This window comes from Salvia splendens, chromosome 2 (genome assembly GCF_004379255.2).
Source record: "Salvia splendens isolate huo1 chromosome 2, SspV2, whole genome shotgun sequence".
NCBI lineage: Eukaryota > Viridiplantae > Streptophyta > Magnoliopsida > Lamiales > Lamiaceae > Salvia > Salvia splendens.
Genome location: NC_056033.1, coordinates 40,403,541 through 40,417,600, shown reverse-complemented (window position 1 = coordinate 40,417,600; position 14,060 = coordinate 40,403,541). Strand labels below are relative to the sequence as shown.

At 41.5% G+C, this 14,060-nt stretch overlaps 1 protein-coding gene across 1 annotated transcript; it reads left to right on the top strand.

The window, feature by feature from the left end:
- The first annotated feature begins 945 nt into the window (after window positions 1-945).
- Window positions 946-7,981, top strand: LOC121792821 (kinesin-like protein KIN-4A). The gene is made up of 26 exons (XM_042190929.1): window positions 946-1,354; window positions 1,916-2,062; window positions 2,185-2,334; window positions 2,430-2,683; window positions 2,882-3,069; window positions 3,147-3,271; window positions 3,380-3,416; window positions 3,501-3,592; window positions 3,715-3,825; window positions 3,941-4,054; window positions 4,149-4,236; window positions 4,342-4,454; window positions 4,528-4,626; window positions 4,721-4,834; window positions 4,952-5,068; window positions 5,150-5,230; window positions 5,365-5,436; window positions 5,662-5,755; window positions 5,846-5,877; window positions 5,964-6,061; window positions 6,183-6,281; window positions 6,356-6,577; window positions 6,666-6,828; window positions 6,906-7,052; window positions 7,133-7,443; window positions 7,528-7,981. The coding sequence occupies exons 1-25, from the start codon at window positions 1,229-1,231 to the stop codon at window positions 7,358-7,360; spliced, it is 3,111 nt and encodes a 1,036-aa protein (XP_042046863.1). The 5' UTR covers window positions 946-1,228; the 3' UTR covers window positions 7,361-7,443; window positions 7,528-7,981.
- Window positions 7,982-14,060: the final 6,079 nt, after the last annotated feature.

The following is a 14,060-nucleotide window of genomic DNA, read 5'->3' as shown; positions in this document are numbered from 1 at the left end:
CCATATTTATTTACCCTTTTTTTCAAGTTTCGTCTATTCCATCAATATGATTAATTGGCTATGAATACAAACGTAAAAGCTTTTAAATATGTGAGTGACTTCCACCCTTCTTGATGCTAATACTTTAAGCTTTTTTGTTTGGTTAAACTAAACTTAAAATTAAGGAAAACATAATTACCCTATGAGAAAGAAAATAACGTAATATGAGAGCATTATCCTAATTATAAATAAATTTAAAAAGAGTTGTAAGATAAGATATTTAAAAATTAGTACTTATTTACAAATTAATGATTTTTTTTATCGATGTATCCTATTACTCACTCAAGTACTTATTTACATTTTTTTTCCTTTAGAACAATATTCCTAATTTTTTTGAGTTAATGAGAATAAAGAAAAGAAGTCCACCAAAACAATCAAATTTTGCATCTATTCATAAAGATTAAAGAATCTAAAAATACTAAAAAATTAGGAAGAATATGGAGTATTCAAAAGAAGGATGATTTTTTTTTCTCTTATACTAACTGAATTGTATGGTCAGCGAATAGGGATTTTTTCTGCAAGTCAGAGATAATGAAGCATTAAATTACAATAAATTATTCGGATACTGAACTCTACGTATTAAATTAAATTCACCTACAATTTAGTCTATATAGCATAGAAACATGACAAAAAATACCAATAATTTAACAGCAGCAATAAATAAATTTAGTTTGGAGTGTAATTGAAGTCCAAACTGTAGCTGTATAGCAGCAGTCAGTAATGCTACTGACCGTTATAATTAAAATAGGAAAATACTATAAATACTGAAAAAGTAAAAATAAAAACAGAAAAAGCAATTAAATGAATTAAACAAATAAACAATAATAAAAATAGAAAAAGTGAAAGTGGTTGTCATTGCAGCAGTTACACACACCACACACACACTAATTTACAGATACACACAGCTTCTCCTTCTGTTCCCTCAACTACCCTTTACTCTTTACTTCCCTCTTTCTCTCTCTCTCTCTCTCCATTGCATATAGTAACAATCTAGATGCATATTGGCTGCTCCCTAACTTCTCTCTCTAGTTGCAGCATCATTTTCTGCTGCAAGAAATTCTCTTGCTGTCTTTCACCCTTCACTTCTGTGAAAAATAATCAGCTAACTGTTTGTCAAAAATAACACATTTGGCTTTTATTTCCATTTGGGAGGGTGAGTTTAAGCTAAAAATCCAATCTTGCTGACAAAATGGAAACCAATTCATCTGGTGAAGATTGCTGTGTGAAAGTGGCGGTTCATATCAGGCCACTCATAGGAGATGAGAGGATTCAGGGATGCAAAGATTGCGTCACTGTACAACCTGGGAAGCCCCAGGTACTACCAGAAAGAACAATGTGACTGAGATGGGGAGAATGTGTTTTGGGCTTCTTGAGACGCTTTTGGATTGGTGTAGTTCTCTGATGGGATTGTTGGTTTGGGAGAAAGATCTGATCTTTGAGTCAGTTTGATTTCATACCACTGAAATTTTGGGGATTTTTGGAGGCCATGCATGTTGAAGTTTGTGTTCTTGATCTGGAGTTTGAGAAATAGAGAGTTCTGTTATTGACTTTTGGTTGGATTTTACCTTTTTTATTTTTCATTTATTTGGATTTCTGATTTTCAAGAATAAGTAAAAAGGACAAAAAATGGGCTTGATTCTAACAATCTGGATTCTTCAAATTACTAATCTGTGAGTATGAGGAAACTTTTTTTGGGTGGTAAAGTTCACTGTTTGATTTTAAAAATTACCCTCTGAATTGGTTTGTGTGAAAATTTCTTTCCTGGCTATGCTGTTGCTTTGTTCACATAGATGAATTGTGTGTTGAATATGCTGTTTTATGCATATGTATAACTTTTGTAGTATCTTGTTTAGTAATGGTTATGGCTGTGATTCAGGTGCAAATTGGGACCCATTCGTTTACCTTCGATCATGTTTATGGCAGCAGCGGCTCCCCCTCAACTGCCATGTACGAAGAGTGCGTTGCGCCTCTGGTTGATGGCTTATTCCAAGGATACAATGCCACTGTTCTCGCCTACGGGCAGGTATAGCTGAAAATAAATGTGGAAAGATAGTTGCAGAAAACAACTGTTTTGTTAGAACAATGGTAGCAAAAATTGATGTGTTAGTTACTAGCTGAATGATACGAGTTTTCAATGTGGTGCAGACGGGGTCAGGGAAAACGTACACCATGGGTACGAGTCTCAAAGATGGAGCACACACCGGGCTCATTCCCAAAGCCATGAATGCTTTGTTCAGCAAGATTGAGATGCTGAAGCATGAAATCGAGTTCCAGTTGAATGTTTCGTTCATTGAGGTTTGTTCTCGCCCCTTAGCTTGTTGGCTGTCAGGTGATACAATTTCTTACATTAGATGCAGTTATATGATGTTTTTGTATTTGAACAATTGAAGATTCATAAAGAAGAAGTGAGAGACCTGCTTGATCCAAATTCCACTCACAAACAAGATATAGCAAATGGGAACACTGCGAAAGTGACCAGCCCCGGTAAACCTCCAATACAGATTCGTGAGACATCGAATGGTGTGATCACACTTGCAGGATCTACAGAGCGCAGTGTGAAGACGATGAAAGAAATGGCCGATTGCCTTGAGCAAGGATCGCTGAGCAGGGCAACAGGGAGTACGAACATGAACAATCAGTCGAGGTTGGTGATGCAATTGCATTTAAGCTTCCTCTTTTTTTCATTTCCAAAAATGATCAACACTTGACAATACAATATGCAGTTCAAATTTTCTGACTTTACTGGAGAAACCTAGTTTTCATAATACAACCCGATGCAGAAATCATCCTCCTAAATGTGTTTCAGTTATTGATGAATATGATATTCCTTTTGTTCTTTCAGCCGCTCTCATGCCATCTTCACCATCACGGTGGAGCAGATGCGTAAACTTCACCCTGGTAATCCTAACGATAGCAATTATAACGACTGTATGACCGAAGAGTATCTTTGTGCAAAGCTGCATTTGGTGGATCTTGCTGGATCAGAGCGCGCGAAGAGGACAGGATCTGATGGTCTACGTTTTAAAGAAGGTATTACATAAGTGTTCTTGCTGTTGATTCTCCAATCCGCTTCTCGTTCCAAAGTTTTGTAACGCCTTTTTGCACAGGAGTTCACATTAATAAGGGGCTTCTTGCTCTTGGGAATGTTATAAGTGCACTTGGTGATGATAAGAAGCGGAAAGAAGGCGTTCATGTTCCATATCGTGATAGTAAACTTACTCGACTACTGCAGGTTCGACATTGACTCTTTGATGGTGACTTTGGCTTCATAATAATGCAGTAAAGTTTTACAACCACACTCGTTATATTTTCGAAGCTTAACGTTTTCGGGTGTTGACAGGATTCTCTTGGTGGAAACAGCAGAACAGCGATGATAGGTATTGTCATTAACTGGCTTCAAACATCGTTTTATGCGTATAAGATTTCAGCGTTTGTCTTATATTTGAACTCCTTTTCTCCAGCGTGCATTAGTCCGGCTGACATAAATGCTGAAGAGACTCTGAACACTCTAAAATATGCGAATCGCGCTCGGAATATCCAGAACAAGCCTGTTGTAAGTTATTCAAGTGTTTGCTCGATTTCCCTTCTGGTTCAGCATGGCATTCCCCTGTGATAAAAAGGTACTTTTGTCGTAAAATCCTTTCATTGAGATCATTTTCCTTACTTGATGACCAGGTTAATAGAGACCCCATATCGAATGAAATGCTGAAGATGCGCCAGCAATTGGAATTTCTGCAAGCTGAACTTTGCGCCCGTGGTGGAGGCGTTTCATTTGATGAAATACAGGTAAACTCGATGTTTTGTGTTGTGGACCACATTAGGGTAGTACGAAGTCTTTCCCAAATACTTTACTCCACACTCTACTTTAATAGATCCTAATTCAAAAATAATTACGATGCAGGTTCTCAAGGACAGAATTGCTTGGTTGGAGGCTACTAATGAGGATCTGTGTCGGGAACTAAATGAGTTTCGCACAAGAGGCGGTTCAGCTGAGCAATTCACGGACAACATTAAGGTAATTAACTATATGTAACAGGCCATATAATTCTCAAAGAGAAAATGTATCTGTAGTATCACATTCTAACATTAAGGGAACTACAATTTCATAGGTTGGAGCCAATGGTGCCATAAAGAGTGAAGGTCTTAAGAGGGGATTGCAAAGTATCGAATTATGCGACTACCAGATGAGTGAAAGCAGTATGTTTCTGTGCTCATACTGAAAGTGTCTCAAATCCCAAATCTTTTTGATTCACTCAAACTTACAAGTTATGACTTCATATATCCAATTATCATATTTTGTAGGTGATTCAGGAGATCTTGATGAAGATACGGCAAAGGAGTTGGAACATACATATTTGCAGAATACTATGGATAAAGAGTTGAGTGAATTAAATCGACAATTGGAAAAGAAAGAGGTACCATTTAAGTTCTCAAATGCAATCCTTATTGTTGTCAATCTTTTAGCTTAACATGAAATAAATCTTACAGTCAGAGATGAAACTATTCGGAGGATACGACACCACTGCTCTTAAGCAACATTTTGGAAAGAAATTAATGGAGCTTGAAGAGGAAAAAAGGACTGTGCAGGTGTGATACTCTAATACTATAACAATTGGATATATATATGAATATTGAATGATTCAATAGTAAAGTTCTTATCTTCATCTGTTTGTTGCTGCAGCTCGAGAGGGATCGGCTGCTGGCAGAAGTTGAAAACCTTTCTGCTAACACCGACGGGCATACACAAAAAATGCAAGATGTCCATGCACAGAAACTAAAATTTCTTGAATCTCAGGTTCCTTATTTTCCTTTTTTTCGTAGAAAGAAAAACATACTTTCAGATTAGTATTTCTTTCAATCAATCTGCTAAGATATATAGTCTTAATTTATTTTTTCATTTCTCCAACACCAGATACAAGATCTTAAGAAGAAACAAGAAAATCAGGTGCAGCTTTTAAAACAGAAACAGAAGAGTGACGAAGCAGCGAAAAAGTTGCAAGATGAAATACAATGCATGAAGGCACAGAAGGTCAGTTTTACTTTCTCTTTGTCGACGTATTTTTCACTTCACTTTCTGCACGTAGCTTCTGATGTTTCTTTGTTCTTGTAGGTTCAACTGCAAAACAAGATAAAGCAAGAAAGTGAACAGTTTCGACAATGGAAGGCGTCCCGGGAGAAAGAACTACTACAGGTGACTTTTGTTGATAATGAATCCCATAGGAAAAGCATTTCTAATCACATTAGATCACAGTTAAGTTTATTTGGGAGATGTTTATCAGGTTGCATCTAATTTACTGAGTTTTTATGTTGACTATATGTGTGCAGTTGAGGAAGGAGGGTAGAAGAAACGAGTACGAAAGACATAAACTGCAAGCACTGAACCAGCGACAAAAAATGGTGTGCTACTTTCCTATGCGCATTTATGGTTCTCACCTCCAGTTTCAAGTTTTTAAAGAAATGAGAACATTTCGAGGAAATTGTTACAAATTTATGTTGGTTGCAACCATGTCTTCGTCTTGTTGTACTCTCTCCCCTAAGCATGATTTTTGCAATAAACGGAGATATTCTCGTAAATTTTATGAGAAACTAAAATGATGTGTCCAAACAAATATTTTAATTCAGGTTCTTCAGAGGAAGACTGAGGAAGCTGCAATGGCTACTAAGAGGTTGAAAGAATTGCTAGAAGCACGCAAATCTTCAGCTCGTGAAAACTCTGGTAGGTGTTATTTGTTGGTTAACATAGTATATCACTGTCGTTTCATTTCCATAATTTTATTTGATTCTCATGTTACATCTTTTTTTCCAGTGACAAGCAATGGGAATGGAGTTCATGCGCAGGTAACGCCTTTCTCATCCTTGTAGATTGGATGTCAATCTTTTCCACCTATTTGATCAAACTAAGTAAAGCTGATTTTAATTTACAGAGCAACGAAAAGTCCTTGCAGCGATGGCTTGAGCATGAGCTTGAAGTTATGGTCAATGTTCATGAAGTTCGTTATGAGTACGAGAAGCAAAGTGAAGTGTAAGTAGCATTTAGTTTGTTTTTTATTTATCGACCTCTCATGCAGGCGAGTGCGTATCTATGTTCTCTCTCATCTAATGCTAACCTAGATCTATGTATATTCTTGTTGGATCCTGTGCAGACGAGCTGCGTTGGCAGAAGAGTTGGCAGTTTTGAGACAAGTTGATGAATTTGCTTCGAAGGGAGTAAGCCCTCCTCGAGGAAAAAATGGCCTTTCTAGGTAAGCTTATTTCAAGGACCTCTGTTCTACTTACAAATTCATCTTACTTAATTTGTTGTTTGTTCAATGTTTAGGGCATCTTCAATGTCACCAAACGCAAGAATGTCGAGAATTGCTTCCCTTGAGAGCATGTTGAGTATCACATCAAATTCACTTGTCTCAATGGCTTCACAGCTTTCAGAAGCAGAAGAACGAGAGCGTGGTGTCATTAGCCGTGGACGCTGGAATCAGCTACGTTCTATGGGAGAGGCAAAAGGCCTGCTTCAGCTTATGTTCAACCATCTTGGCAACGCAAGGTAGGCGAGATGGAACCTTTTTTAACGTATAGTTCATTGAGGCTTCAATAAACAAGCCATTAGTAAATTGACTCGATGCCATCAACAGGTGTGAACTGTGGGAAAAGGAAATGGAAATCAAAGAGATGAAAGAGCAAATGAAGGAACTTGTGGGATTACTGCGACAAAGTGAAGTCAGAAGGAAGGAGATTGAGAAAGAGTTCAAAGTGAGAGAGCAGTCTCTTGCTACTGCATTGTCGACACCACCATCTGTAAGATTTGTTTTTTTAATTCGAAACGTTCTTCGTTCTTTACATGTTCGAGTGTCTTGACTTTTCTGTCACTACAGGGAAACTCTCTCAAGCACATTGCAGACGACATGTGTGGTCCATTGTCTCCGATTCCAGTACCAGCACCGAAGCAACTTAAATATACAGCGGGGATTGCTAATGGCTCGTGTGTAGAGTCAGCAGCATTCGCAGACCAGACGAGGAAGGTTTGTTTTATCTTCCCTAGGCTTACTGATTCTGCATACTGATTTCTCGTTGCCTTATGCCGAGTTTCTGTTACGTCCAGATGGTGCCTATTGGCCAATTATCGATGAAAAAACTAGCCCTCGTTGGACATGGTGGGAAACTCTGGAGATGGAAGAGGAGTCATCATCAATGGTCTTTACAGTTCAAATGGAAGTGGCAAAAACCGTGGAAACTCTCAGAATTGATTAGACACAGCGATGAAACGATCATGAGAGCCAGGCCCCGTCCACAGCCTATTTCTGATGCTATGTACAGAAATGGTCACTAGCTTTATACATCGCTGTAATGTATATCCTTTACTCACTCCAGCTCCCAAGAGATGATCCAGGGAAATACGTCGAATAAGTGCAGGTGAGTCCGTTAAACGCACTATTTCTTTGATAGATCGAGGCCATGATATAACATACACTTATCACAAAGTATAAATGAACGCAGGTCGCGGTATAAGTGGCAGTTGGAGAAAACATTGTCTGTAGTGTAGCGAATTGGTAGAGATATATATGGTTGTTTAGGAGTGGAGTTTTGTAGCTACAACTCTCAGCAATCGCGTCTTGTTGGATCGTTCGTCTCTGTGATACTTGGAGGAGAATGCGTTTTCATCGAGGATGGGTTTATTTTAGGTCTACATTTATGTTGTATATATTTGTCCAAAGTTGATTTTAGTGCTTGTGATTTCTTCTTTGGGTTTGTTTTTGTGTTTTTGCACTCTTTTTCTTTTTAGTTTCTACTATTGCTTTGGCTAATTGACCTATTTTGTACATTGTGTGTAAGCACAATATTTGTTTTGTTTTGTTTAGGAAAGAGTCAGTGATACTTAGGCAAAGATGTATATATATCTACTAATGATTTGTTGTGGATTTTTCATTAAGATAACTCAGTGATTCTGATACACTCTTAACTATATATCCTTTTCAACATTACATGAGCATAGGCATAGCATCTCAGTGATTTTCCACATCGATGCATCGTGGCCACATACAAGTGTAGAACAAATCAATACCAACTTAGGCAATTGAAAATTTCGTATATATGATATCATTAAAGGTAGACGAAAATAGTTGCGCATTGATTCAATGGCACTTAACCATTCATGTATGCTGATGGAGTACGGACTAAACAAGCCCAATAGCAGTGACAGCCCATCAGCCCAAAGCCCAAGGAAGAGTATCAGTTCGGCATTACCAAAGAGTTCGGCCCCAGCCTACAGCTCGGTAAAAGCCGACCAATCAAGCTCTACTCTCAGATCGGCAAAAGCTGCTCGGCAATAGTTCAGCAGTTCGGTCTCAGTATTCGACCGAACTGGGAGATAGTGGACTCATGCAGGATTTCCACCTCCACTACACCCACGATCTATTTAGTGGTGTCAAGCAGTCTTTAACTCATGCAGGATAGTGGACCCATGCAAGATCGCCACGATCTCCACGACATCCACTACCTAGTAAATGGTGCTGCATGCCACGATCTTGGTTCAATGTATAAATAAGAACCTAGATCAGATAGATAAAGTTAAGCTCTAAAGAAGTTCTCGAGAGATCAAAGATCATATAGCAAGTCTGTATTGTAAGCTGTAGAAAACAGATCAAGCAATACAACTCTGCCCTCTTTTCTTCCCGTGGACGTAGATTTACCTCAGTAAATCGAACCACGTAAATCTCTGTGTCGTGATCTGTATTTTCCAGCATTCTTCACCATCAAAAATTCGCACAACCATCACTGGCGCCGTCTGTGGGAACCAGAGAACCAAATTTGTGATAAAGCGAATTTTTGACCCTTTTTCCACCCCAAAAAAATGCATACCAGATCACATAACACCCATAATACCGTTCGTGATAACCGTGAGGAAGCTAGTCCAGCTCGCAGGTCTGAAAAACGGCCTCGGGAGACATCTACCTCCGGTTCTCACGAAGAAGGAACAAGCCACTCCAGGAGAGATCGCACCGAGTCTTCCCAGCAGCCTGATTTGAATGAGGCTGTCAAGCTGTTCTTGGCTGAGAAGCAGGATGAGTTCTTAGCCTTCCTGCAAAAGAGCCAAGAGCCGAAGACGAAAAGGGTGGATTCTCCTTCCTCATCCAGACATGAAAGTCACTACCGCAGTAGTGCCGTGTCTTCCAGGAAGAAGAATCCTCAACCCCGACATGTTCCTGTTCCTCCTCGGTACCGGAATCACGGGAGAACTCCTTCTCCTCCATACCGAAGAGATGTCGGGTTCGCCATGTACGGAGCATTGAAGACTCCGTTCTCGGACGATATCACCCGAACTCCCTTGCCACAGAACTACCGAACTCCGTCAATGACTTATGACGGGAGGTTCTTTCAGAAAGCGGAAGCCCGAATCACTTCGGCTCAGCTGCTTTCTACACGTCAAGGTCGCGACGAAAAGATCAGCGACTTTATGACAAGGTTCCACAAGGAATGCCTACAAGTAGATTATCTCAATGATCTACTTGTCATTTCGGCATTCCAAAATGGAATCCTGCCCGGAGCTCTCTACAGAAAGCTCGTGGAATGCAGTCCGCAAACAGCTCAAGAGATGTGGGACATTGCGGACCAGTTTTCTCGTGCCGATGAGGCAGACCGTCGAAAACGGTCTTTAGACAGCTCATCTAGAGAAGACAAAAAGAAGCCCGGTCATAGCGATCAGAGGCATCCTCGCCGAACACCTTCCCCACTAAAGGAGGGATAGCGGTCATCCGAGGTGATCAAAAAAGAGCAAGACTGCAGATTGCGCTTAAAAGTGCCGAGCAATCAGATCGGCACCATCAAACATAGCAATCAAAACAGCCGGAGTCAGAGGCAGGCGAAATGACCGAAGTCACACCGGAGCCGAACTCGATGGTGTACGGCACTGAAGCCGTGATTCCGGTTGAGATCGGCATACCCAGTCCCCGAACTCTTAATTTCTCAGCAGAACTGAATGAGGATGGACTGAGAGCCGAACTAGATCTGGCCGAAGAAAGAAGAGAATTGGCCTGCATAAAAGCAGCCAAGTACAAGGAGCAAGTAGCCCGGTATTATAACCAAAGGGTGAAAAAGCTGCAATTTCAAGTGGGAGATCTCGTCTTGAGAAACAACGAAGTAAGCCGAGCAGAAAAGCTGGGCGAACTCGAACCCACATGGGAAGGTCCATATCGGGTGTCAGAAGTCCTCGGCAAAGGGTCTTACAAATTGACTCACGTGTCAGGAGCACAAGTACCCCGAACATGGTACGTTTCCAACCTCAAAAAGTTCCATTTGTAAGAGACAGTCCGGTCTGTCAGTCTTGTGTCTAGTTCGGTCCTAAGGCTATGTGCGTTTTTGTCTCTATGTGCTTTTTATTTGTCTATATGCGTTTTGTCTGTCTATGTGCGTGTCGTCTCTTACAAATGTTACTGAGGTATCTTGTTCTTCGAAGGCTGATCCCCTTCTTAGAACATATACAAGCCAACGATTGTGAGTCAAAGCTTCTAAAGAAGATACAAGACCACAATTCAGCTTAAACAAGCAGTTCGTCTGAAACGAGCTGCAATAAGCCAACGATTGTGAAGTCCAAGCTTCTAAAGAGGATACAAGACCACAATTCAGCTTAAACAAGCAGTTCGTCTGAAACGAACTGCAATAAGCCAACGATTGTGAAGTCAAAGCTTCTAAAGAGGATACAAGACCACAATTCAGCTTAAACAAGCAGTTCGTCTGAAACGAACTGCAATAAGCCAACGATTGTGAAGTCAAAGCTTCTAAAGAGGATACAAGACCACAATTCAGCTTAAACAAGCAGTTCGTCTGAAACGAACTGCAATAAGCCAACGATTGTGAAGTCCAAGCTTCTAAAGAGGATACAAGACCACAATTCAGCTTAAGAATCAAGCACTTCGTCTGAAACGAACTGCAACAAAAGTCTGATTCACGCGATAAAACTTGCCTGAATTAGGACAAGGGAAAGTCCGATCCACGCGATAAAACTCGCCGAATTAGGACAAGGGAAAGTCCGATCCCCAAATTAGGACAACGGAAAGTCCGATCCGAGCGATAAAACTCGCCAAATTAGGACACAAACCAAGTCCGGTCAAAGATGTTTATTTCATCAGACCAAAGACGAGTCCGGTCAAAGATGTTTATTTCATCAGACCAAAGACGAGTCCGGTCAAAGATGTTTATTTCATCAGACCAAAGACGAGTCCGGTCAAAGATGTTTATTTCATCAGACCAAAGACGAGTCCGGTCAAAGATGTTTATTTCATCAGACCAAAGACGAGTCCGGTCAAAGATGTTTATTTCATCAGACCAAAGACGAGTCCGGTCAAAGATGTTTATTTCATCAAACCAAAGACGAGTCCGGTCAAAGATGTTTATTTCATCAGACCAAAGACGAGTCCGGTCAAAGATGTTTATTTCATCAGACCAAGGACCAAGTCCGGTCAAAGAAGTTTACTTCATAAGACCAAGGACCAAGTCCGGTCAAAGAAGTTTACTTCATAAGACCGAGGACAAGTACGATGAAATTTTTTCGCTAAGCTGTAAATACACAGTGTTAGAAGCGAAAACAAAATTTCATTTTTCAAATCTTGTTCGGCATACAACTCCGCTACCCTACAAAATGGCGTTACGCTATTACAAAGGACTATTCTACTGTCCGGGGTTGCTAAAGTTGAGCCACCTATTCACAAAATCCTTGTGAAGCCGAGTTCGGGCGTTCTCGGCAGCTGAAGAATAAGCAGGTCGACGAGATGCTCTAATCGACCTACCACCTCTTCCCTGAGCCCGGGAAGCCCTAGCACCTCGGCGGCGAAGAGTCTCTTCACGAAGCATTTGCCGATCTTGCTCACTCATAACCACAGCTCCTCTGCGAACTTCAGTCCGTCCTCGACTTGACGTCTCTGGTTGTCCCTGAGTTCGTTGCTGACTTGGAGTAGGGTTTTGAGCAAGTGAATCAGAGGTTTGAGCTGGAGTACTAGCATCTGGTGGCGGGAAATGCCTGAGGAATCTCTCAATTGAGGGACGCCGGGAAAGAACTATGTCGTACCGAGAAGCCCAGCGCCGCAATGATTTCACGACTTGTTGGCAAGCCGAGCTCTCCAGCGCATTGTTCCTCCGGAGTACATGATATTCCTCCCACAGTTCGTCAACTCGTTCCTGAACTTCAGAGATGGTCATTCCCCCACGCCTGCAGATGAAATCCTCATACGCAGTCCTCTCAGCGACGGCAGTGTTCAGCTCGGCCTCCAGATCCTTCTTTTCGGACTCTAAGTCCTTATTATCGGCCTCCAGCTTCATTGAACGAACCAAGAGTTCGTCATTCTTCATCTGGTCAGCTATAGCTCTTTTCTCAGCTTCGTCTAAAGCCGAAGAGTACAGCCGCTTCCAGTGAAGTACCTCCAGCTCCTTGAGAGTTAAGAATACAAAGCAGCTACGTCAGTTCGGCATTTCAGCTTACCGAGCAGGTAGTAAACCACAACAGGAGTAAGAGAGTACGAAAAGCTATACGAAGACACAAGAGCAGAAAGAAGAATTTTTTCATTCATAAGAAAAAATTTTTTTCTACACAAGGGCTTCAAGGCCGTTTTACAAGAAGGAAGAAACTAAACTAAGAGAAGGGAGACGAAATCATACTCCGCTAGCTTCGTCTCCGCCTTCTCGGTGAGGTTCAGCTTCCTTCTCCTTGTCTGCTTCAGCTTCAGCCTCGGCCTCCCTGCTCTCCCCAGCCTGCTCGGCGCCACCGTAGCCGATCCGCTGCGCCTCCTGCTCGGCCTGCTCATCGCCGGTCTGCCGCTCATGCTGCTCGGTCTCACCCTCTCCATGGAAAATTGGAGCGGGTGAAACTGACCCTATGGAGGCAAAGATAGCCTCCATGTTCTCATCGCGGTCAGCTCGGCCACTACGAACTTGGTCTGCAGAAAGCAGGACCGAGGACGAAGCAAGCTCCTCAAGCACCGGCAGACTCTGAAGCCAAGCTTCTTGAAAGCGGAAGGAAATTTTTACGCAAAAGAGACAGAGTGCAGAAGAAGCAATAGCAAAAGTATTCAAAGGATGAAGAAATGGCGTATTTATCAGATTCGGAGAAGATTTCAAAATCATCGCACCGTTTCGAATCCCACCTTTTCAGGATTCAACGGCCGGATTTTACTGTCGCATTTAATGCAGTCACGCGCAAGGCACGTCCTCTAACGTCAGCCTCCCCCGTACCTTTCCAGAATGCCGAAGTGACTCGCTTCGCCGAAGTGATTCACTTCGCTTTTCGGGGGGGGTAGTGATGGAGTACGGACTAAACAAGCCCAATAGCAGTGACGGCCCATCAGCCCAAAGCCCAAGGAAGAGTATCAGTTCGGCATTACCAAAGAGTTCGGCCCCAGCCTACAGCTCGGTAAAAGCCGACCAATCAAGCTCTACTCTCAGATCGGCAAAAGCTGCTCGGCAATAGTTCAGCAGTTCGGTCTCAGTATTCGACCGAACTGGGAGATAGTGGACTCATGCAGGATTTCCACCTCCACTACACCCACGATCTATTTAGTGGTGTCAAGCAGTCTTTAACTCATGCAGGATAGTGGACCCATGCAAGATCGCCACGATCTCCACGACATCCACTGCCTAGTAAATAGTGCTGCATGCCACGATCTTGGTTCAATGTATAAATAAGAACCTAGATCAGATAGATAAAGTTAAGCTCTAAAGAAGTTCTCTAGAGATCAAAGATCATATAGCAAGTCTGTATTGTAAGCTGTAGAAAACAGATCAAGCAATACAACTCTGCCCTCTTTTCTTCCCGTGGACGTAGATTTACCTCAGTAAATCGAACCACGTAAATCTCTGTGTCGTGATCTGTATTTTTCAGCATTCTTCACCATCAAAAATTCGCACAACCATCATATGCGTATTCTATTTACTTTGATAGCATTTATATTAGATGTGACGAGCATTTAATGGCACTTCACCATTTATGTGGAGTATATATTTACTACATCATGTCCACATTATTCCAAGCTGATTAAGTCAAA